This window comes from Scyliorhinus canicula, chromosome 4 (assembly GCF_902713615.1).
Source record: "Scyliorhinus canicula chromosome 4, sScyCan1.1, whole genome shotgun sequence".
Classification (NCBI taxonomy): Eukaryota; Metazoa; Chordata; class Chondrichthyes; order Carcharhiniformes; family Scyliorhinidae; genus Scyliorhinus; species Scyliorhinus canicula.
In genome coordinates, this window is record NC_052149.1 from 135,251,876 (window position 1) to 135,277,689 (window position 25,814).

At 46.7% G+C, this 25,814-nt stretch overlaps 1 protein-coding gene across 2 annotated transcripts in view; it reads left to right on the forward strand.

Moving 5' to 3' along the window:
• LOC119965025 (kazal-type serine protease inhibitor domain-containing protein 1-like) overlaps nucleotides 1–25,452 on the forward strand; it is a 45,117-nt gene extending 19,665 nt beyond the window's left edge. For both annotated transcript variants that reach the window (XM_038795233.1, XM_038795234.1), the window contains exons 3-5: nucleotides 14,237–14,397; nucleotides 14,691–14,838; nucleotides 25,115–25,452. In XM_038795233.1, the coding sequence (XP_038651161.1) occupies nucleotides 14,237–14,397; nucleotides 14,691–14,838; nucleotides 25,115–25,245 (440 nt within the window). In that variant the 3' untranslated portion in view covers nucleotides 25,246–25,452. The remainder of the gene's footprint in view (nucleotides 1–14,236; nucleotides 14,398–14,690; nucleotides 14,839–25,114) is intronic.
• The last annotated feature ends 362 nt before the right edge of the window (nucleotides 25,453–25,814 follow it).

Sequence of the window (25,814 nt, forward strand, 5' to 3'; positions counted from 1 at the left end):
ATAAGGTGTTCCAGCTCAGAAAAAGGCCCTTCAGCCCATCATGTCTGTGCTGGCCATCAAATATACCTATCTATTCTAATCTCATTTTCCAGCGCTTGGTCCATAGCCTTGTATGCTCCGGCATTTCCAGTGCTCATCGAAATGCTTGTGTGTGCAGTTTGCACGTTCTCCCCGTGTCTGCGTGGGTTTCCTCTGGGTGCCCCAGTTTCCTCCCACAGGTTAAGTGGATTGGCCATGTTGAATTGCCCTTTAGTGTCCAAAGATGTGCAGGTTAGGTGGGGTTACGAAGTTACATGGATAGGGCGAGGGAGTGGGCCTAGGTAGTACAGACTCGATTGGCCAAATGGCTTCCTTCTGCATTACTAGGATTCTATGGATTCTATGGATAAATGTTGTGAGTGTTCCTGCCTCTACCACCTTTCAAGCAGTGAGTTGCAGATTCCAACCACCCATTGGGTGAAAATGTATTTCCTCAAATCCTTCGCTGAAATTTAAACCCCCTAATTATTGACTTCTATACTAAGGGAAAAAGTTTCTTCCTACCAACTCTATCTATGCCCCTCATAATTTTGTACAGCTCTATTATGCCCCTCCTCAGCCTTTTCTGCTCCCCATCCTCGGACTGTCCTCCCCCAGTCTCCACTCCCCCAGTCTCCTCTCCCTCAGTCTCCCTTCCCCCAGTCTCCCTTCCCCCAGTCTTCCTTCACCCAGTCTCCGTTCCCCTGGTCTCCCTCCCCCAGTCTTGCATCCCCCAGTCTTGCTTCTCCCAGTCTCCCCTCCCCCCAGTCTCCCCTCCCTCAATCTCTGATCCCTCAGTCTCCCCTCCCTCAGTCTCCCATCTTTCAATCTCCACTCTTTCAGTCTCCTCCCCCTCCATATCCCCTCTCTCAATCTCCCCCTCCTATGCCTCCATTCGCTTAGTTCCTCCTCCCTTATTCGATCCTCCCTCCTACAATGCACATGATTTGAAAATCAAGTTTCACAGGGGGCCTCACGGTAGCATGGTGGTTAGCATCAATGCTTCACAGCTCCAGGGTCCCAAGTTCGATTCCCGGCTGGGTCACTGTCTGTATCACCTAAACACTGGTTCTCAATGTCTTCTTCCTGACTCTTTTCCAACCTGTAGGGCCTTCACGGTTTTCGATATAAAATGCTTTATAGCAGATTGGCTATATGGAGAGAGACTTGCGTGCTCTTTACCTCTGTAAAAACATTGTGATATCCCAATCCAACTTGTTTTTAGAACTTTGTGGAGTCAAAATTGAACATGAACATTGTGCAATGCGTAAATGGTGTTCAGTCACTATCACTTGTATTGTCCGGGACCAATTTCACTGTGTGTTTAATTAGGTTGTTGTTCTGCGCTCCTCCTAAATTCATAAAATTTAGAGGGTGCATTCTCTCTGGTTCTCTGCTCATCAGAAACCTCCTTTATCTTTCTCCAACCGTAATGGGTGCAGTTTGTTAAAGAGCTCTGCAGATTCCAACACAAATGGATTTGGGTAAGAGAGTGATTCATTATCTTCACATCTCATGTAACGCATACGCTGACAGGAGGTTCTTGGATCACTGTTTCTGCATTCTGAAACGTCGCTGTCAAAATCAGGCAAATATCAGGAGCGACATTTATGATCAGTAACAGGCAACCAAATTGCAAATCCACTTAAACATGTGGAGCTGTGTTTATGTCTAAGACTGGCAAGCTGTAAAACAGGTCACATCCCCAAAGCAGATTGAGTGACTGTCACTGCTAATGAGTCATGCTTGGCAGCACTTTGTTTATACTTACATGCATCCAATAAATTTTCATTTTCTATATCCATAGAAACTATACCACTGTACCAGACAGTAAAACAAATCCTACTATCACTCCTTGTCAATGTACTTGATACAATGGTGGCTATTTTCTTTTTGGGACTGTCCTCCCTGACATCTCAGCTAGAAAGACATGAAAAAAGACATATTTTGTTTATCAAATACGAACTATTTTGCTGCATCTTATTGTTCAACATTAAAGAAAACAGATTTGTATTTCTAGAGAGTCTATCTTGTGGGCAAATTGCCTACTGAATTTCCTGCAGTATGACGACACTTCAAAAAGTAATTCATTGGCTCTTCAGAATGGCCTGAGGTCAGGAACGATGTAACTTCTTTCTTTTCGCAGCACCTTGTGCCTTGCTTCTGAGAAGAGGTTGGCTGGGGGCCTGTGCCAAGGTCTAATTCAATGCCATTCTTAAAATGGCCACTGGGAATAGTTTTCCCTCCCAGTATGTCCCTGGAGAAATGATTGAATTCCATTCAGCTCCTCCATTGTGATTCAAATTCCACAGGGGGTGTCAATGAACCCACATCAGGCTGTGCAGAGGTTCTTTACTCTGCTCCAGAAAATAATTCCTTGTGATTCTAATACAGCCGCTTGACGGTCCGCAGAATACCATTAATGTGCTCTAACTGTCTTAAATCTTGAGCTCAACACAATTAATGTTTACAGTGTAGCTGCCGGCATTTTGATACTGGCAGCCAAAGAATTGTTTGAAATGCCTTGATTTACTCCGTGGCTCTCGGTTGAGTCATCATTGCCAAGATACAGCTCTCCACAAGTCTTCATGAAACTGTCTCCTGCAGCGGACCCCTACATTGTTGTTACGGAGGGGTGGGGGATTAATTTAAACAGCCCTGATTTCTCCTCTCTTTCCCCATCTATAAACAGAAAGGTGAGTTTGATTTCTCATTTCCCCTCTATAAACGGTGATGTATTTTCCCTATCACTTCAGGTTGGAGTGTTCCAATCCTCTATCAATAATCCCACAGTAAACTCGAGATAAGATAAAATAAGAGGGTGGGTTCATTTTACACACACAAAATGTGGAAAGGGGATTTCTCAACATGCGTCCCTTTGCACTCACACAATAAAAGAGGGAGAAAGGAAAGAAAGGGATGCGGGGCAGGATCACAATAAAAATAAGAGTTATGGTTTTACCGGAGTCCAGAATCAAGGAAAGTGCAATGGAGTCTTCTTTCAGAGGTTAACAGACTGAGAATGTTTCAGGGTGATCCATCTTTCCGGAAGTGAGGTCTTGTTGATGGGAGAAGACACAGAGAGATGAATGAGTCTCACAGGCACAGATCCAGGAGCTCTGATGTTTCCATTTGTTCACGGTGGAGGTGAGACCCGGCCCATATACCTGGACAGAGCTCCTTCTGCTGCTACCTGTTGGGTGGTAAGATGGTAGATTGCCTGGGCTCAGTTCCATTTGGCAATATTACAGGTTCTAGCAGTTTGGGGGAGGTCATGTGACACACCTCTCACTTCTTCTCCTGGATGTTGGACAAAGAATGTACTTTTTCCAGGTCTGGAACTTTGAGGTGTTTAAAAGAGGAGTCAGGGCCCCTTATGTCTTTTTCAGACAGACTGTCACCATTGGCTGGAGCTCTGCCTTAGAAATGTAAAGGTTAGGACTTCTGGTGACAGGGATGTGCTGAGCGGACACACAAAAGGTGGCTCTCCCCCTAAGAACCCAAAATTAGGCACTTTTACTCAAAATAGCTCGCTAAACCAGGTGAAAAAGTATCTCCTCACCCTATATAACAACAGCACAAGTGACAATGCTGCTAACATGGTAATTGAGCCAGGCTTGGAGCAGTCAAGCCCGAGGTCAGAGAGGGTGCCGGCAGTGTCGAAGGAGCTGAAAGGGTTTATGGAGCACATGGGGTGGTAGACCAGTGGAGGATTGGGAGGCCGAAGGTGAAGAAGTTTTCATACTTCCCCATGTGCACCGGGTGTACGAGTATGGGGAGAAGGCGAGTCGGATGCTGGCCCACCAATTTAGGAAGCAGGAGGTGGCGAGGAAGATTATTGGAAGAGTGAAGGACTGGATGGGAAGGGTGGACTGGGCCCGGTGGGGTTGAATGGGGTTTTCGAGGAGTTTTATCGGAAGCTATACAAATCCGAGCCCACGGCTGAGGGGAGGAGGGAATGCAGTGGTTTTCGGACAGGTTGGAGTTCTCAAGGTGGAGGAGGACCTTGTGGAGGGGCTGGCGCCCCTATTGGGTTGGTGGAAGTGATGGAGAGTATGGGTGCGATGCAGAACCCGGGCACGGATGGGTTCCAATGGAGTTTTTTTTAAAAAAAACATTTTATTGAGGTATTTGTAATTTTTTAACAACAATTTCAAAAGCAAATATAAAACAGTAAATAACACCCACCGAACCAACAACCACACCAAGCCAACATGGCTTACACACCCAGTTGCCCAGTCCCCCTCCTCCACTCACTGATCCTGCCTCAACTATCTCCCTCTATACCCCCCCCCCCTCCCTAACCCCCCTCCCCCCTTATCGCATCTACTGACAGCTTAATTTTCTCCAAAGAAGTCAATAAACGGCTGCCACCTCCTGACGAACCCTAACATTGACCCTCTCAGGGCAAACATTATCTTCTGAAGCCTGAGAAACCCAGCCATGTCACTAACCCATACCCCCAATTTTGGGGGCTTCCAGTCCCTCCACGCTAATAGGATCCATCTCCGGGATATCAAGGAGGCAAAGGCCAAAACGCCAGCCTCTCTTGCCCCCCGGACTCCCGGATCTTCCAACACTCCAAAAATCGCCACCTCTGGACTCTGAGCCACCTTTGTCTTTAGTACCGTGGACATGACATTGACAAATCCTTGCCAGAATCACCAAAGCTTCGGACATGCCCAAAACATGTGGACATGATTCGCGGGCCCTCCCGCACAAAGATGCTTACAGATCCAGGACTTTGTTAGAAGGCAGGTGCCGAACTTTCCCAGGTTGCCGCCCTTCGGGTTGCAGGGTAAGGTGCTCGAGGGAGGGAGATGGGGAGGGGTAGGGGAGATTTAAAAGGAGTTGATGGACTTGGAGGAAGTCCCAATAGGAGAAGCTAAACGGGAATAGGTAGAGGAGCGGTGGGGGGAGGAGAGACCTTTTTTTAGTGGGGGTAGAGGATAGGTGTGGGTGGGAGTGGGGAGATCTGCAAACCATGCAAACTCAATTGGGCAGCACGGTAGCACAGTGGTTAGCACAGTTGCTTCCAAGCTCCGGTGTCCCAGGTTCGATTCCCGACTTGGGTCAATATCTGTACGGAGTCTGCACGTTCTCCCCGTGTGTGCATGGCTTTCCTCCAGGTGTTCCGGTTTCCTCCCACAGTCCAAAGATATTCAGGTTAGGTGGATTAGCTGTGATAAATTGCCCTTAGTGTCCGAAAAGGTTAGATGGGGTTACGGGGATAGGGTGGAGGCCTGGGCTTAAATAGGATGCTCTTTCCAAGAGCCGGTGCAGACTCGATGGGCCAAATGGCCCCCCTCTGCACTGTAAGTTGTATCTGTCTATGTCCACATGTTCTGGGCATGTCTGAAACTGAAGGGGTTCTGGCAGAGAATTCGCAGACGTGATGTCTGAGGTGTTGAGGGTGAAGGTGGTCCCAAACCCAGGAGTAGCGATACCTGGGAGTCCAGTTGGTAAGAGAGGCCTATGTTTTGGCCTTTGCCTCCCTGATAGTCTGGAGATGGAATTTGTTTGGGAGGAGGGACTCGGAACCACCAAAATCAGGGGTTTGGGTGAGCAACGTGACGGAATTCCTGAGGTTGGAAAAGATTAAATTAGTCTTGAGAGGGTTTGTTGATGGGCTTGCCCGGACATAGAACCGCTTCGACTTCTTTAAGGAGGATAGAGGTTTCAACAGAGGAAGGGAGGGGGGGGGGGGGGGGTATAAAGGGGTTAAAATTGGGAAGGCAGGGTGGGAGGAGGGGAAGGGCAGGGGGTATGTAGGTGTTGACTATTTATTGTATTGTATCAGTTTTTCTTGCTCTTAATTGTGTGTTTGTTGTTTCTATAAATGCCTTAGAAAAAATGTTTTTCAAAAAGAAACTATACCTTCTATGAACACGGACCAGCTGAGGAAGCAGGCAGTCATGAGGGAAGTAGCTCAGATCAGGGACATCAATGGAAAACTAGTTACCGAGCCTAAAGAGGTCAATGAGGCATTTGAGGCCTTGTACCAGGGATTGTACACCTCAGAGCACCCTGATGGGGACTCGAGGGTGAAGCAGTTCCTCGATATACTGCACATAAGAACATAAGAACTAGGAGCAGGAGTAGGCCATCTGGCCCCTCGAGCCTGCTCCGCCATTCAATTAGATCATGGCTGATCTTTTGTGGACTCAGCTCCACTTTCCGGCCCGAACACCATAACCCTTAATCCCTTTATTCTTCAAAAAACAATCTATCTTTACCTTAAAAACATGTAATGAAGGAGCCTCAACTGCTTCACTGGGCAAGGAATTCCATAGATTCACAACCCTTTGGGTGAAGAAGTTCCTCCTAAACTCAGTCCTAAATCTACTTCCCCTTATTTTGAGGCTATGCCCCCTAGTTCTGCTGTCACCCGCCAGTGGAAACAACCTGCCCACATCTATCCTATCTATTCCCTTCATAATTTTAAATGTTTCTATAAGATCCCCCCTCATCCTTCTAAATTCCAACGAGTACAGTCCCAGTCTACTCAACCTCGCCTCATAATCCAACCCCTTCAGCTCTGGGATTAACCTAGTGAATCTCTTCTGCACACCCTCCAGCGCCAGTACGTCCTTTCTCAAGTAAGGAGACCAAAACTGAACACAATACTCCAGGTGTGGCCGCACTAACACCTTATACAATTGCAACATAACCTCCCTAGTCTTAAACTCCATCCCTCTAGCAATGAAGGACAAAATTCCATTTGCCTTCTTAATCACCTGTTGCACTTGTAAACCAACCTTCTGTGACTCATGCACTAGCACACCCAAGTCTCTCTGAACAGCGGCATGCTTTAATATTTTATCGTTTAAATAATAATCCCGTTTGCTGTTATTCCTACCAAAATGGATAACCTCACATTTGTCAACATTGTATTCCATCTGCCAGACCCGAGCCCATTCACTTAACCTATCCAAATCCCTCTGCAGACTTCCAGTATCCTCTGCACTTTTCGCTTTACCACTCATCTTAGTGTCATCTGCAAACTTGGACACATTGCCCTTGGTCCCCAACTCCAAATCATCAATGTAAATTGTGAACAATTGTGGGCCCAACACGGATCCCTGAGGGACACCACTAGCTACTGATTGCCAACCAGAGAAACACCCATTTATCCCAACTCTTTGCTTTCTATTAATTAACCAATCCTCTATCCATGCTACTACTTTACCCTTAATGCCATGCATCTTTATCTTCTGCAGCAACCTTTTGTGTGGCACCTTGTCAAAGGCTTTCTGGAAATCCAGATATACCACATCCATCGGCTCCCCATTATCTACTGCACTGGTAGTGTCCTCAAAAAATTCCACTAAATTAGTTAGGCATGACCTGCCTTTAACGAACCCATGCTGCGTCTGCCCAATGGGACAATTTCTATCCAGATGCCTCGCAATTTCTTCCTTGATGATAGATTCCAGCATCTTCCCTATTACCGAAGTTAAACTCACTGGCCTATAATTTCCTGCTTTCTGCCTACCTCCTTTTTTAAACAGTGGCGTCACGTTTGCTAATTTCCAATCCACCGGAACCACCCCAGAGTCTAGTGAATTTCGGTAAATTATCACTAGTGCATCTGCAATTTCCCTAGCCATCTCTTTTAGCATTCTGGGATGCATTCCATCAGGGCCAGGAGACTTGTCTACCTTTAGCCCCATTAGTTTGCCCATCACTCCCTCCTTAGTGATAACAATCCTCTCAAGGTCCTCACCTGTCATAGCCTCATTTCTATCAGTCGCTGGCATGTTATTTGTGTCTTCCACTGTGAAGACCGACCCAAAAAACCTGTTCAGTTCCTCAGCCATTTCCTCATTTCCCATTATTAAAACTCCCTTCTCATCCTCTAAAGGACCAATATTTACCTTAGGCACTCTTTTTTGTCTTATATATTTGTAAAAACTTTTACTGTCTGTTTTTATATTCTGAGCAAGTTTACTCTCATACTCTATCTTACTCTTCTTTATAGCTTTTTTAGTAGCTTTCTGTTGCCCCCTAAAGATTTCCCAGTCCTCTAATCTCCCAGCAATCTTTGCCACTTTATATGCTTTTTCCTTCAATTTGATACTCTCCCTTATTTCCTTAGATATCCACGGTCGATTTTCCCTCTTTCTTCCGTCCTTCCTTTTTGTTGGTATAAACCTTTGCTGAGCACTGTGAAAAATCGCTTGGAAGGTTCTCCACTGTTCCTCAACTGTTCCACCATAAAGTCTTAGCTCCCAGTCTACCTTAGCTAGTTCTTCTCTCATCCCCTTGTAATCTCCTTTGTTTAAACACAAAACACTAGTATTTGATTTTACTTTCTCACCCTCCATCTGTATTTTAAATTCCACCATATTGTGATCGCTCCTTCCGAGAGGATCCCTAACTATGAGATCATGAATCAATCCTGTCTCATTACACAGGACAAGATCTAGGACCGCTTGTTCCCTCGTAGGTTCATGCCAGTCATGGGGAGGAGAGAAAGAAAGAACATAGAACATAGAAAGCCACTTTTCCTAGTCGTCAAGTAGGGGCCGGAAACACCACTAGAACTGGAAGAAGTCATGGAGAGCATCAACTCCATGCAGGCGCAGAAGGACCAGATGGATTTTTGGCAGACTTCTACAAAATATTCTCACCAGCACTGGCTCCGCACTCGCGGGAGATGTTCACAGACTCGCCAACAAGGGACACCCTGTCACCAACGCTAGCACAGGCCTCAATTTCGCTGATATCTAAGAAAGACAAAGACCTGACTGAATATGGGTATTACAGACCCATTTTGTGGCTCAATGTAGACATGAAAGTACTGGCCAAGATCTTCGCCAAACGATTGGAAAACTGTGTGCCAGAGGTGATTGCAGAGGATCAGACGGGCTTTGTTAAGGGTAGACAGCTAACATCGAACATCAGGCGCCTGCTGAGTGTGATAATGACCCCACTCAGGGAGAGAAAACCAGAGGTAACCTTCGCCCTGGACACAGAGAAAGCCTTTGGAAGCGTTGAATGGTCGTATCTCATAGAGGTCCTGGAGCGGTTTGTGCTAGGAGCAGGTTGAAACTACTGTATAGCGCTCCCACGGCGAGTGTATGGACTAGCACCACCAGCTCTAAATGCTACCAGTTGTACAGGGGTATAAGGCAGGGATGCCTGCTGTCCACGCTACTATTCACCCTGGTGATCGTACCTCAGGCGATCATCCACAGAGCAGCGAAGAATTGGTAAGAGCAATGCTCTGGACATGTTCTCCTTCTACACTGTAAATTCTATGATTCTATGAACGGACCATCTCATTGGAATCGGCGCTTGATCGGGTGAAGGTGAAATGGAGGAGTTGGGATCCATCCTAGGTGAGGATGTGTGGAATGACACACTCTGTAGGGTAAATTCCACCTCATCCTTTGCGCGGCTCAGCCTCATCTAACTTCAGGTGGTTCCTGGAGCTTATCTAACCAAAAGTAGGACGAGCGGGTTCATTGATGAAGGGGAGGACAGGTGCAAACAGTGTTCCTGTGGGCCCACAAACCATATCCACATGTCCGGTCTTGTCCAAAGATGGTGAGCTTTTGGGTCTCCTTCTTTAACACCATGTCAGCGGTTCTTAACATCGATCTGGAACCTTATCCATTGGTGGCCATTTGCAGGGTATCGGACTTGCCACAGCTGCGAATGGGGGTGGAAGCGGGCCCTTGCCTTTGCCTCACTGATAGCCCGAAGGCCAGTTCTGCTTGGATGGAGGACAGCCGCTCTGTCTAGTAACTCGGTCTAGTTGAGTGACCTTATGGACTTTTTATATCTGGAGAAGGTCAAGTACACCGTCAGGGGATCAGTGGAGGGATTCTACCTGAGGTCGCAGCCATTTATCTCATATTTGAAAGAGTTAATTACCACCAGCTGTTAGCGGGGGGAGGTAGGGTTTATTTGTGGGATGGCGGAGGGGGGGGGGGGGGGGGTGGTCAGAGGGAGATTTGGGTGTTTCTTTTTTTTGTGTGTTTTATATATCTCTGATTCCTTGAACTGTTTGTGCAACAATTGCTCCATGTTTGAACAATTTTCAGAGTTGTGTTGTAGTTTAGATCGTGTTTGTTAACTATGAAATCCTTAATTAACTATTATTTTAAAAAATATAAATGTATGTATATATATCTTCATTCCTGTTGTCTGGACAGCACCAACCATTTCACAGAAATGCAAAAGTGGCAGTACAGTTGCTTGTGGTTCTGCTTTCTAACTATTCATTGACTGTATAGAGTGTACAATTGTTGTGTAATCCTAACATTCTCGCACTGTATCACTTGGCACCATGTGATACATTCTCACTCCATGAGTCATGGATGGGCTCACATATCTAATGCGTTGATCCAAATACACAATAGGAAACAATAACTAATCTCACTGGTGGATTTGAAGTCTTAGAATTGGTTCCAGACTTTGTCACAGCCGAGAATATTTTACTCTTCATGACAAAGCCGAGTAAACTCTGGGGGAAAGCTGTGACTTTTCTGATGCAAAGAAAGAAATAGAGGGTAAAGATGCAACAATTGATAAAATATGTCATGAATTACAAGAATTGGCTGCAGGTTCTGGTGTCATTAATTAAAATTGGATTGTGAATGTTTGGAGTTGTCAGGCCGCTATGGAAACTGATGGTTCCAAATGGTGTGGACATGTGAAATAATAAAGGAGGGGCTCACCATTACAGCTATGATGTAACACCAACAACATTGATGTTGTTATGCTCCCAATGGGTGAGGCTCCCCAATAGGAGCTCCCGACTGGAAAATTTACCTCACAAACTATATGCGTTAATTTATTTTGCCAAAGAATGTGTTGGTTGTGGCGGGTTATACAATGTTGGGAGGAAGTGGGGAAAGCCTTTCACAATAAAAAGATCACCTTATTCAGGTATTGGGCAGATGAAGGACAAAAATGGAAAGGCAACCAATTTGAAGCAGTTGATTTTAACTTTCTTAACTGATTCCCCTGAAATTGTCCTAAATATACCGAAAGGTGCATGATATTATTTAAAATAATGGAAATTTAGTCTGAGTTTAAATGTAACTTGGAGATCATGGCAGTGCCCACCCATAGTCTGAGGCCCACTTGTGATGTTGAACTATTAAATTAACCTGTGTACTTCAGGCCACTGCTTTAATGGGCACTGAAATCGGGTTATGACTTAGTGTCAGTCACAATCTCTAATTTCAGATATTTTGTTACGGTGAAGTTGTGGCTGTTTCAAAGCCAAAAACTTAATTGATGTTCCAGAGACACAGAGTGAGGTCCATTTGTTGGCTACAGGTCAGAAACCGAAATGTTGGGTGAATTCTCCGTCTCCCCGTCACTGGCAGCGGGATTCTCTGTCCCACCACTGTCTAATGGGATTTCCCATTGTAGGCACCCCTACTCTCCCGGGAAACCCACGGGCGGGGGTGCACTGCCAGCAAAGGATTCCGTCGGTGGAGAATTCACTCCAATTTGGCTTTCTTTCTCAATGGATCTACAGTGATTTATGTTTGTACCAATGGTAATGTTAAACTTGTATGAAACCGTGATTCTAATACACTTGGAGTATTGTTTAGAGTTCTGGTTTCCATATTTATAAAAAAGATTTTGAAGCACTGGAAAGGTTCAAAACAGATTTACAAGGATAATATCAGAATTGAGAGGTTAAGACTATCCGGAAAGGCTGAACAGGTGGGTGAACCTTTTCCATGAAAGTGGAGACGACTAAGGCGTGACATTATGAAGATTTTTAAGATTATTGTCACAATTAGAAGGTTTACTAAATTACTGGCACATCAGAGACTGGATGGATGATAAAGATTGATTCAATTTGCATATAGCATCGATCACATACTCAGATCATCACAAACTGTTGACAGTCAATTAATTACTTTTGAGATATAGTCACTGCTGCAGCGTAGCCAGATGAGATAGACAATTTGCACAAAGACCTACAAAAATGTGATAACTGTTTTAGGTATTGCTTGAGTGATAAATAGTGACCAGGACATTGGAGAGAACTCCCCTAATCTTCTTCCAATCATGCTGTGGGATCTTTTGCATCTGTCTGAGACGACTGTGGGGCCTCCATTTAAGATCTGGCCCAAAAGATGGCATCTCTAACAGTATAGCACTGAAAAATTCGCACTTGATTATGCCATCAAGTTCTAAGTCTTACAACACCAGGTTAAAGTCCAACAGGTTTGTTTCAATCACTAGCTTTCGGAGCATTGCTCCTTCCTCAGGTGAATGAAGAGGTATGTTCCAGAAACATATATATAGACAAATTCAAAGATGCCAGACAATGCTTAGAATGCGAGCATTTGCAGGTAATTAAATCTTTACAGATCCAGAGATAGGGGTAACCCCAAGTTAAAGAGATGTGAATTGTCTCAAGCCAGGACAGTTGGGAGGATTTTGCAAGCCCAGGCCAGATGGTGGGGGATGAATGTAATGCGACATGAATCCCAGGTCCCGGTTGAGGCCGCATTCATGTGTGCGGAACTTGGCTATAAGTATCTGCTCAGCAATTCTGCGTTGTCGCGCGTCCTGAAGGCCGCCTTGGAGAACGCTTACCTGGAGAACAGAGGCTGAATGCCCTTGACTGCTGAAGTGTTCCCGACTGGAAGGGAACCTTCCTGCCTGGTGATTGTCGTGCGATGGTCTCGCCAATGTACCACGCTTCGGGACATCCTTTCCTGCAGCGTATGAGGTAGACAACATTGGCCGAGTTGCACGAGTATGTACCACATACCTGGTGGGTGGTGTTCTCACGTGTAATGGTGGTATCCATGTCGATGATCTGGCACGTCTTGCAGAGATTGCCATGGCAGGATTGTGTGGTGTCGTGGTCTCTGTTCTGAAGACTGAGTAGTTTGCTGCAAACAATGGTTTGTTTGGGATTGCGCGGTTGTTTGAAGGCAAGTAGTGGGGGTGTGGGGATGACCTTGGCAAGATGTTCATCTTCATCGATGATGTGTTGAAGGCTGTGAAGAAGATGTCGTAGTTTCTCTGCTCCGCACAGGACCTTCAACCGACATTATACACCAGGTACATCGATGACATTTTTTTCCTTTGGACCCACGATGAAGAATCACTGAAACAACTACACGATGACATCAATAAGTTCCATCTCACCATCAGACTCACCATGGACTACCCACCAAAATCAGTTGCATTCTTGGACACACTCATCTCCATCAAGGACGGTCACCTCAGCACTTTGCTTTACCGCAAGCCCACAAATAACCTCACGATGCTCCACTTCTCCAGCTTCCACCCTAAACGCATTAAAGAAGCCATCCCCTATGGACAAGCCCTCCGTAAACACAGGATCTGCTCAGACGAAGAGGAGCGTAACAGACATCTACAGATGCTGAACGATGCCCTCGTACAAACGGGATATGGCGCTCGATTCATCGATCAACAGCTCCAACGCGCCACAGCAAAAAAACCACACCGATCTCCTCAGAAGACAAACACGGGACACAACCGACAGAGTACCCTTCGTCGTCCAGTACTTTCCCGGAGTGGAGAAACTACGACATCTTCTTCGCAGCCTTCAACACATCATCGATGAAGATGAACATCTTGCCAAGGTCATCCCCACTACTTGCCTTCAAACAACCGCGCAACCTCAAACAAACCATTGTTTGCAGCAAACTACTCAGTCTTCAGGACAGAGACCACAACACCACACAGCCTGCCATGGCAATCTCTGCAAGGCATGCCAGATCATCGACATGGATACCACCATTACACGTGAGAACACAACCCACCAGGTACACGGTACATACTCGTGTGACTCGGCCAATGTTGTCTACCTCATACGCTGCAGGAAAGGATGTCCCGAAGCGTGGTACATTGGCGAGACCATGCAGACGCTGCGACAACGAATGAACGGACATCGCGCGATAATCACCAGGCAGAAATGTCCCCTTCCAGTCGGGGAACACTTCAGCAGTCAAGGGCATTCAGCCTCTGATCTCCAGGTAAGCGTTCTCCAAGACAGCCTTCAGGAAGCGCAACAACGCAGAATCGCTGAGCAGAAACTTAGTTCTAGAGTAGAGCCTGAACTTGTGATCTTCTGACTTAGAGAAAGAGACAGAGGCAAGGCTGACCCATGGATGGGAAGGAGCAATGCTGTCAGAGAGTGTGAAGGGTGTTAAATATGCAATAGGTATTGTGGTGTCAGTAACTCTTCTTCTCGTTCACACAGTTCCATGGATCACCACTCCACCTCGGGACGTGCACAATGTTACAGGCAATGATATTGTCTTTGGCTGTGAGGTGTCAGCATATCCCATGGCTCTTGTGGAATGGAGGAAGAAAGGGACAGATAACTTCCTGCCTGGGGATGATGCTCATATCTCTATCCAGGTAACGACTCAGTTGCTATAAAACATATTATTAAATTGGTAAGATGTTTTGAATATTGTTGGAAAGAGAGACATGTTACTGAATCTTTTCCTCTTGCACTCATCAAGACAAATTGCAAACTCTCACAACAATTTATACTTCAGGAGACAAGTGTGTTGATTGATTCACTAGTTAACTGGGCTTGGCCAAGGCATAGCCACAGAGAAAGCAACAGGCTCATCACACTTCCAGTATGGGAAATTCCCACACACGGGACAAAATGTACCACATTCCTCTTTTATGTCTTTCTCCAGGCACGAGGTGGGCCAGAACGATACGGTATCACAGGGTGGTTGCAGATTCAGGGGCTGAAGAAGTCTGATGAGGGAACCTATACCTGTTACACACGGAACAAGTATGGAGAAGCATTTGCATCTGCAAGTTTGAGTGTCTATGATTCCGGTAAGACGAAGAAACATCGTTCAGCTAACAAAAGAGATTTCCAATCACTAAAACCTTAAACCTTGGCATTGGTAGACCTAGCTCAAGGTTTTTCCTGCAGATCATTGCTATCAAAATTAGATATTTAACACGAGAACTGATAACTGCACCTTGATTTCTTTTTTTTGTCAACTTATTATCTCCCACAATATCACACAGCAGATTGTTACAATGCCCTGGGTTAGTGCGCGGTCAATTCCAGTCCCAATTGACCCGGAGTGACAGCGGATAACCCCGACCACCTAGGAGCTACCCCCCAGCTGGGTATGAAGAGGCCAGGAACATGCAAGTGTGCTAGGATGAAGGCCTCGTGCACACTGCCGAGTATCGGGCGCAGACATGCATGATGCGCATCTGATGGTCACACACCAGCCGCATGTTCATCGAGTGGAACCCCTTTTGGTTTGTGTAGAGCGGCCTGTGATCTGCAAGTGCTCATAGGGGGACATGCATCTAATTTTTAGAAAGTACCCAAAGTCTTTGGTCTTTGACTGCCCAATAAACTGCCCAATAACTACAGTCACTTGGTTTGTAAATTTAAACACAATTAATTTATATTAATAACAATAACTATAACTATTACCAATTCCTAACACCACTTCTTTAACTCATCCCACCCCTCCACACACATTCACACAAGACAAACAAACACAGAGGTGAAAGATAGGTGTAAAATAGAATAATATGAAAAGTAAAAGGATATAAGTCTCTGTTCCAGATGGACATCTTCCAGCTAGATTCTTTTTAGTTTGGACCTTCAGTTGGAAGTTCTTGCTTTAAGTCTGTAAGGGTTTTCACTGTAGGTTCATCAGGATCTCAACATTTCTCTGCAATTTCAGAAACAGCAGGCAGGAAAACATTTTGGAGAAAGAGAGACAGAGCAACTCACAGCTTCTTCTCTCAGCATCCAGGCGTATTCTCTCTGGGTTGTCTGAAATCACCCCACCTGGCAGGACCCAATCACTGTCTGTCGCCGGACAAAATACGGTCTTTGGCCAATCCATTGGTCACCAGCCAACCAATCAAACTAAATCCCTTCGATCGCTTGAGTGCAAGAAAGTCTGAGTTCTCATGTTCAGAACCTAAGTCTCCAATAGCACAGAGTACCATTTTGAAACTTCTGAGTTCCTCACTTCCTCTGCTCAACGTAAAGGTATATGTCCCTTAACGATCCATGGATTAAAAAACGGTAACAACAAAGTAAAAGAAATGGGACATAAGGGAATCAACAGGAAGGGTCCTTATAACATAAAGAGGCCATTTAAACCATTGAGTCTGTGCGAACTCTTTCAAAGAGAAATCGATTGAGTCCCATTAATTGGCGCTTCCTCATATCTCTGCTTCTACTTTTTCTTCAAATATTTATCCACTCCTGTTTTGAAACTTACTTTATTAACTTGTATCCACCACCACACTCCCAAACTGTGTGTTCCAGATCCTAACCACTCACTGTGAAAAACAGATTTTGCCTTGTGTTTCCTTGGGTCAAATTGGTGTCTTTCCATTGCTAGCCCCTCAGCCGTTGGAACTGTTTTGCTTTATTTGTTCGATCTAAATCCTTCATGATTTCAAACACCTTGATTAAATCTCCAGCCCCTCCAGTCTATCCATGTAATTGTAATCCCTCAGCCCTGGAGACATTCTGGTAAATATCTTCTCTATCCGCCACAAAGCTGTCATATCCTGCCTGAAGTGTGGTGTTCAGAACTCAACACATTGCTCCAGCTGGGCTGAAACAGTATTTCAATGGGTTTTACCTAATTTCCTGGCTTTTGTACTCCATACCTTTATTTATTAAACCCATTTGATGAAATCAAGGCTGATCTTGGCTCCATATTACCTAGATACCCTGACCCAATGAAAATCTATCCAGCTCAAATTATCCCAGAATCCAGAATCTTCTTGCAGAGAGAGTTCCAAATTTCCCGAACCTTTGTGTGAAAAAGGACTTCCTGACTTCACTTCTGGTGATCCCTTTGCCATTGTCCTGGATTTCCACTCCATGATCTCCCTATTTCTGTTCAGGTACGACAGCAGCAAGAGCATAACCGGTCAAGAGCTGTGCACATGTACCCTCTACATCTTGTCACTCATGGCATATTGCACCCATAGAGCATCCAACTTTCACAGGAGCACATCGTGGTGACTACAGGGTAGGGAATGTCGTAAGAAAACTCCCCTGATGGAGAAATAGTCGAAGAAGGTTGTAGAATACAAACAGTTCTTTTTAACAGAGCTGCTATTAAGAGGCCAAATACTGGCCAACGTGGCACAGACGTAGAGGGAGGTGGCCCAGTCCCAGAGGGAGATGGCATAGTCACTGACTGATATGGCACAGACCCAGAAGGTGGTGGTACAGTCACCGGGTGATATAGAACGATACAGCGCAGTACAGGCCCTTCGGCCCTCGATGTTGCACCGACATGGAAAAAATCTAAAGGCCATCTGACCTACACTATGCCCTTATCATCCATATGCTTATCCAATACATTTTTAAATGCCCTCAATGTTGGCGTGTTCACTACTGTTGCAGGTAGGGCATTCCACGGCCTCACCACTCTTTGCGTAAAAAACCCACCTCTGACCTCTGTCCTATTTCTATTACCCCTCAATTTAAGGCTATATCCCCTCGGGCTAGCCACCTCCATCCGCGGGAGAAGGCTCTCGCTGTCCACCCTATCTAACCCTTTGATCATTTTGTATGCCTCTATTAAGTCACCTCTTAACCTTCTTCTCTCTAATGAAAACAACCTCAAGTCCATCAGCCTTTCCTCATAAGATTTTCCCTCCATACCAGGTAATTTACCTGGTAAATCTCCTCTGCACCCGTTCCAAAGCTTCCACGTCCTTCCTATAATGAGGCGACCAGAACTGTACGCAATACTCCAAATGCGGCCGTACTAGAGTTTTGTACAGCTGCAACATGACCTCATGGCTCCGGAACTCAATCCTTCTACCAATAAAGGCCAACACACCATAGGCCTTCTTCACAACCCTATTAACCTGGGTGGCAACTTTCAGGGATCTATGTACATGGACACCGAGGTCCCTCTGCTCATCCACACTACCAAGAATTTTACCATTAGCCAAATATTCCGCATTTCTGTTATTCTTTCCAAAGTGAATCACCTCACACTTCTCCACATTAAACTCCATTTGCCACCTCTCAGCCCAGCTCTGCAGCTGGCACAGTCCTCGGCAGAGGTGGCCCACTCCCTGTGCTCCATGTCCACAAGCATGCAGACCCTGGTCAAGACCAGAGCGGGCATCCAAGATAGGCAGTGCCAGGTGGTGGGGAAGCTTCAGGGGATAGCTCCGCTCACACCCCAGTCCTATGGAGTAGTCCAGGGGCCATCGGGCGTCCTGAGGGAAGAGGAGGTGATGGGGCCCGTGCCGGTGATCCGCGCAGGTGAGGTGCCAGAACACCGCAGCGCCTCGGACTACCTCCCTCCTATCCCTGACACATCACATGGACAACAGGCAGAACATGGCGGCACCACGCTACCTGGGCCACCCGAGCAGCAGCCAGGCATATCTAGGCCTCAAGGTCCCAAAAGATGGTCGCAAAAGGGGACCCAGGTCATAGAGCGGGCATCACAGCGGCTGCCTCAACTCCTGATTTACTTAGACTTCTACTTAGAACAGTACAGCACAGAACAGCCCTTCGGCCCTCGAAGTTGTGCCGAGCAATGGTCACCCCACTCAAACCCACGCATCCACCCTATACCCGTAACCCAAGATAAGTTTGCATGGGTGCAGGGCTTGATAAGGACGAGGGCACGAATCTGTATATATTTTTTCACATTAAATACCTATGCACTATATTACAATCTGCCTATATGCTCTGTCAGAAGGGTGTGAGGGGTGGGCTGGTCTGGGCTGTCCGCAGAGGGAGCGTGGTTGGGGGGGGGGTGATTTGTGGATGTTGTGGGTGGGCTTGATCAGAGACCACAGTTCAGGCAGCACTCATCGCTCTGGTGTCCCACCACCCTCCATCACCCCAGGGATTCAATGGGATCATGTGATGGAATGGCCAGCTCGCATGCAGGGATCACCCAGGTAGACGGTGGTAAGTGCTACCATGGGCAGGAGTCAGGCGTTGTCAAATGATGCGGAACACCAGAGCTCCTCACAGGGTGGGCTGTCATCATCGTCCATCCCATGGGTTAGACCCACTGTTCCTGCCAACCCAGGCCCACACCCTGTAGTGCGGCAGGTATGTATCACTGAGTGGGCTACAGGCAGGGGGGTATGGCCAGGGGAAGTGGCGGGGTGTGGGGGTAGGATGAGGTGTCCATGCCCCTGGCCAGAACTCCCCCCCCCCCCCCAACTCAGTCGGTGATCCTGGAGGCGATCATAGCGTCCTGTGCACGCTGGCCCTGGCACCCATGCCTGCCCAGGTGCCCTGTCCCATTCATCAAAGAACAAAGAACAAAGAAAAGTACAGCACACGAAGAGGCCCTTCAGCCTTCCAAACCTGCGCTGACCATGCTGCCCGTCTAAACTAAAATCTTCTGCACTTCCTGGGTCCGTATCCCTCTATTCTCATCCTATTCATTTATTTGTCAAGATGCCCCTTAAACATCACTATCGTCCCTGCTTCCACTACCTCCTTCGGCAGCGAGTTCCAGACACCCACTACCCTCGGTGTAAAAGAACGTGTCTCGTACATCTCCTCTAAACCTTGCCCCTCGCACCTTAAACCTATGCTCCCTAATAATTGACCCCTCTACCCTGGGAAAAAGTTCCTGACTATCCACCCTGTCTAAGTGCTGTACTGAAGGGCCCTTCCAGAGCGATCCAGGCACCTGAACTACATCTTCAGGATGCCGAAGAACCACTCGATCACGGCCCTGGTCATGGGTGTCGTTGTAGTGGGTCTCTGCGTTGGACTGTGGCCTCCAGATAGGAATCATCAGCCATGACTGCAGCAGATAACCCCTACCGCTCAGGAGCCACCCCCAGCCGGGTATATGCCTCGAGGAGGCCAGGAACCTGCAAGTGTGCTAGGATGAAGACGTTGTGCACACTGCCCAGTATCGGGCACAGACATGCATGATGCGCATCTGATGGTCACACACCAGCTGCATGTTCATCGAGTGGAATCCCTTTTGGTTTGTGATGAGCGGCCTGTCATCTGCAGGTGCTCGTGGGGGGGCATGCATCCCGTTGATCACCACCTGGACCCCGGCAAACACTGATGCCCAAACCTGGGGCTTGGTCCACATTTAAATCAATGTATTGTGCCAACTGGGCATCTAGGGCCTCCTAGAACTCAGCCCAATGCATCACACAAGCTTGTCACCCCCACATTGATTCAGTCTACACCTCCCGCTGCCTCAGGAAGGCAGACAGCATTATCAGAGACCCCTCCCACCCAGGCATTGCCTTCTTCCAGACCCTTCCATCAGGCAGAAGGTACAGAAGTCTGAAGACCCGCACATCCAGACATAGGAACAGCTTCTTCCCCACAGCTACAAGGCTCCACAATGACTCCCCGCTGGACTGATCTGTTCCCTGTAAGAACACAATTCACAACAGCCTATGTTGCTCTTGCTCATGTATTTGCTTTGTTTGGCCCCTTGCTCTGTTCTGTAACCAATCACTGTTTGTCGATGTACCATTTGTCAATGTTCTCTGTTGATTATTCTTTTGTCTACCATGTACGTACTGTGCACGTTCCCTCGGTCGCAGAAAAATACTTTTCACTGTACTTCGGTACATGTGACAATAAAGAAGAACAAAGAAAAAAGAACATTACAGCACAGGAACAGGCCCTTCGGCCCTCCCAGCCTGCGCCGATCCAGATCCTCTATCTAAACCTGTCTCCTATTTTCCAAGGTCTACTTCCCTCTGTTCCCGCCCATTCATATACCTGTCTAGATGCTTCTTAAATGATGCTATCGTGCCCGCCTCTACCACCTCTGCTGGTAAAGCGTTCCAGGCACCCACCACCCTCTGCATAAAAAACTTTCCATGCACATCTCCCTTAAACTTTCCCCCTCTCACCTTGAAATCGTGACCCCGTGTAACTGACACCCCCACTCTTGGGAAAAGCTTGTTGCTATCCACCCTGTCCATACCTCTCATAATTTTGTAGACCTCAATCAGGTCCCCCCTCAACCTCCGTCTTTCCAACGAAAACAATCCTAATCTACTCAACCTTTCTTCATAGCTAGCACCCTCCATACCAGGCAACATCCTGGTGAACCTCCTCTGCACCCTCTCCAAGGCATCCACATCCTTCTGGTAATGTGGCGACCAGAACTGCACGCAGTATTCCAAATGTGGCCGAACCAAAGCCCTATACAACTGTAACATGACCTGCCAACTCTTGTACTCAATACCCCGTCCGATGAAGGCAAGCATGCTGTATGCCTTCTTGACCACTCTATCAACCTGCGTTGCCACCTTCAGGGTACATTGGACCTGAACTCCCAGATCTCTCTGCACATCAATTTTCCCCAAGACCCTTCCATTGACCATATAGTCCGCTCTTGAATTTGATCTTCCAAAATGCATCACCTCGCATTTGCCTGGATTGAACTCCATCTGCCATTTTTCTGCCCAACTCTCCAATCTATCTATATTTTGTTGTATTTTCTGACAGTCCTCTTCGCTATCTGCAACTCCACCAATCTTAGTATCATCTGCAAACTTGCTAATCAGACCACCTATACCTTCCTCCAGGTCATTTATGTAGATCACAAACATCAGTGGTCCGAGCACGGATCCCTGTGGAACACCACTAGTCACCCTTCTCCATTTTGAGACACTCCCTTCCACCACTACTCTCTGTCTCCTGTTGCCCAGCCAGTTCTTTATCCATCTAGCTAGTACACCCTGAACCCCATACAACTTCACTTTTTCCATCAACCTGCCATGGGAAACCTTATCAAACGCCTTACTAAAGTCCATGTATACGACATCTACAGCCCTTCCCTCATCAATTAACTTTGTCACTTCCTCAAAGAATTCTATTAGGTTTGTAAGACATGACCTTCCCTGCACAAAACCATGCTGCCCATCACTGATATGTCTATTTTCTTCCAGATGTGAATAGATCCTATCCCTCAGTATCTTCTCCAACAGTTTGCCTACCACTGACGTCAAGCTCACAGGTCTATAATTCCCTGGATTATCCCTGCTACCCTTCTTAAACAAAGGGACAACATTAGCAATTCTCCAGTCCTCCGGGACCTCACCCGTGCTCAAGTATGCTGCAAAGATATCTGTTAAGGCCCCAGCTATTTCGACCTTCGCTTCCCTCAGTAACCTGGGATAGATCCCATCCGGTCCTGGGGACTTGTCCACCTTAATGTCTTTCAGAATACCCAAAACTTCCCCCTTCCGTATGACAACTTGACCGAGAGTATTTAAACATCCATCCCTAGTCTCAACATCCATCTTGTCCCTCTCCTTTGTGAATACCGATGCAAAGTACTCATTAAGAATCTCACCCATTTCCTTTGAGTCCACGCATAAATTCCCTCTTTTGTCTTTAAGTGGGCCAATCCTTTCTCTAGTTACCCTCTTGCTCCTTACATACGAATAAAATGCTTTGGGATTTTCCTTAACCCTGTTAGCCAAAGATATGTCATGACCCCTTTTAGCCCTCTTTATTGCGCGTTTGAGATTCGTCCTACTTTCCCGATATTCCTCCAAAGCTTCATCAGTTTTGAGTTGCCTCGATCCTATGTATGCTTCCTTTTACCTCTTAGCTAGTCTCACAATTTCACCCGTCATCCATGGTTCCCTAGTCTGGCCATTTCTGTCTTTCATTTTCACAGGAACATATCTGTCCTGCACTCTAATCAACCTTTCCAAAGAAATCACATCAAATCAAATCAAAATCCGTGATGGCGCAGATGCACCTGTGCACTGAGCTCTATGAGATCCCGGACAGGTCCCCACTCAGCGTCTGGAAGAACTCTGTGGTATATAAGCTCAGGGGGACTGTCACCTTGACGGTCTCCGGGATGGAGTGTCCTTCTCCATTCCCCCTTGGTGGAACCCATACGGCTGGTGACACTCTGCAGGGCCAGAGGCAAAGGTGGGTGGGCAGTGGGGTGCGCAGCAAGATGGGTGCCTTACACACTGCGGCAATGGCGTCCATGCCTGTGCACCGCCCCAATCCTGCAGGGGGTCATCCCGGCACCACAGCCCCCCCCCCTTTCACCCCCTCCCCCCCCCTCCCCCCCCCCATGTGAGCGGGCAAGACTCTTTGGGATCATTCCTACAGAGAGATAGGCAGTTGGGGGGAGGGGGGTTTGGCTTTACCTAATCTGATGAAGTTCTACTGGGCAGTGAACATTGAGGAAGTGCGGGGGTTGGTCGAGTATGCAGAATCGGTTTGTGGGCAGAGGCCTTGTGTCGAGGGTTGAATTTGAGGACATTAATAACTGCTTCTCTTCTATTCACACTGGCCAGGTACACCATGAGCCCAGTGATAACAACTTCATTGAGAATATGGAACCAATTTAGACAGCACTTTAAGCTGGAATTTATGTTGTTAATGGCGCCGATCTGTGGGAACCATAGATTTGCTCTGGTGGGAATGGACTCGTCATACAGAATCTGGGAGAGGGAGGGGATAGAGAGGTCTGGGGATTTCTTCGTCAAGGGTAGGTTTGCAGGGCTGGAGGAGCTGGTTGAGAAGTTCCAGCTTCCGTGGTGGAATGGGTTTAGATATCTACAGGTACGGAACGTTGTTCAGGTGGAACTCTCTACATTTCCTCAGCTGCCTCTGCCTTCTCTGATGGATAAGGTAGTGTCTTGCGATGAGATAGGGGAAGGTAGGATATCAGATATTTATGGGCAGTTGATGGAGAGGGAGAGGGCTTCGCTGCAGGAGGTAAAGGGAAAATGGGAGGAAGAGTTGGGTTGTGCATTTGAGGGGGGGATGTGGAATGAGGCTTTACACAGTGTAAATTCTACCTCCCAGTGTGCAAGACTGAGTCTGATTCAGTTTAAGGTGGTGCACAAAGGCACAAATGATTTGGGCACGCATGAGTGGGTTCTTTCTGGGGGTGGAGGATAGGTACGGGTGCTGTTCTGGGGGCTGGCGAACCACTCGCATATGTTTTGGGCCTGCTCTAAGTTGCCAGAGTTCTCGGCTTCCTTCTTTGAGACCATGTCGGAAGTTTTGGGGATTATACATAGAATTTACAGTGCAGAAGGAGGCCATTCGGCCCATCGAGTCTACACCGGCTCCTGGAAAGAGCACCCTACCCAAGGTTAACACCTCCACCCTATCCCCATAACCCAGTAACCCCACCCAACACTAAGGGCAATTTTGGACATTAAGGGCAATTTATCATGGCCAATCCACCTAACCTGCACATCTTTGGACTGTGGGCGGAAACCGGAGCACCCGGAGGAAACCCACGCACACACGGGGAGGATGTGCAGACTCCGCACAGACAGTGACCCAAGCCGGAATCGAACCTGGGACCCTGGAGCTGTGAAGCGATTGTGTTATCCACAATGCTACCGTGCTGCCCCTGATGGTGATTGTGGTGGTGACGTGCCCTTGTGTGGCGATCTTTTGGGTATTGGACGAGTCAGGGCTGCAGCAAAGGAAGATGTCTTGACCTTCGCCTCTCTGATAGCACAGAGGAGGGTTCTGCTTGGGCGGAATGCACTGAAGCCACCTAGGTCGACACGGTTGGGGAACTTGTCAGAGTTTTTGCACGTAGAAAAAAATCAAGTACATCATTGGGTCAGAGGAGGGGTTCTATTCAAGGTGGAGGCCGCTTATTTCCTTCTTTAACAATACATAGTCGTCAGCAAGTAGGCCATGGGTACGGGGGGGGGGGGGGGGGGGGGGGGGAGAGGGAGGGGAGATTTGGATAAATAAGGGAAATATGGGATTGATCGATTCGGGATATCTTTATAAAAATTGTATGAAGTTGATTGTCTTTTGTGCATGTTGTAAAATGGAAAACTTCTTAAATAGAAGTATTTAAAAAAAAACAATATTCAAAAATGGAGCACAAAATCGGGTGGTATCTGATCAACAGCAACAGTTTTACACCTCTGCATCACTGCTGGTCAAGCAGTGTTAAGGCCACAAAACCACACCAGGCCTTGTAATTGAGTATGTTGCTCCCCGCAGTCCCCACATGTGGTATTGACACAATCCCACCTTGAGTCAATATCAGAGGCTACATAAATATAATTTCTTTCTTTATTGTCTCACATGTAGGTTTAATGCATGTGTGATTTTAACCCACAGAGTCACCATTAGCAGTGGAAATGAGTTTGAAAAGCAAAGATAGAAATTATATCACAGATGACGAGGAAGATGAAGAGGATTATTACGATCCAGAAGATGACTATGAGATCTCGGGTGACTACGAATACTGAAAAACGTGAACATCCGTTGAAAGTATACCTTGCTGCGTGGAGCATAATTATCCAACTATTAACTATTGATAAAAATGTGTGGCCTTTGAGTAAAAAATTGAGCTGTATATAGTTTAACCACTGTGTCATCCAAAAGAATTTTTAGAATATTTTACTGTCTTCAATTTTGTAAAATGCATAATAATTTTAAATGTTTCACTGACAGTGTTTAGTGATGTGCTGTATTTTATCTTCTGGCTAGGTGATACATAGTATATTAGTAAACTTTCTTTCACTTTTATGATGTTCATAGAGATTAACAGGTGAAAACCTTCACAATTAGAACATAGAACATAGAACAGTACAGCACAGAACAGGCCCTTCGGCCCTTGATGTTGTGCCGAGCAATGATCACCCGACTCAAACCCACGTATCCACCCTATACCCGTAACCCAACAGCCCCCCCCTTAACCTTACTTTATTAGGACACTACGGGCAATTTAGCATGGCCAATCCACCTAACCCGCACATCTTTGGAGATGATTAATTAATTAATGGTGTTAATTAATTGACACCATTATCTGTGATCA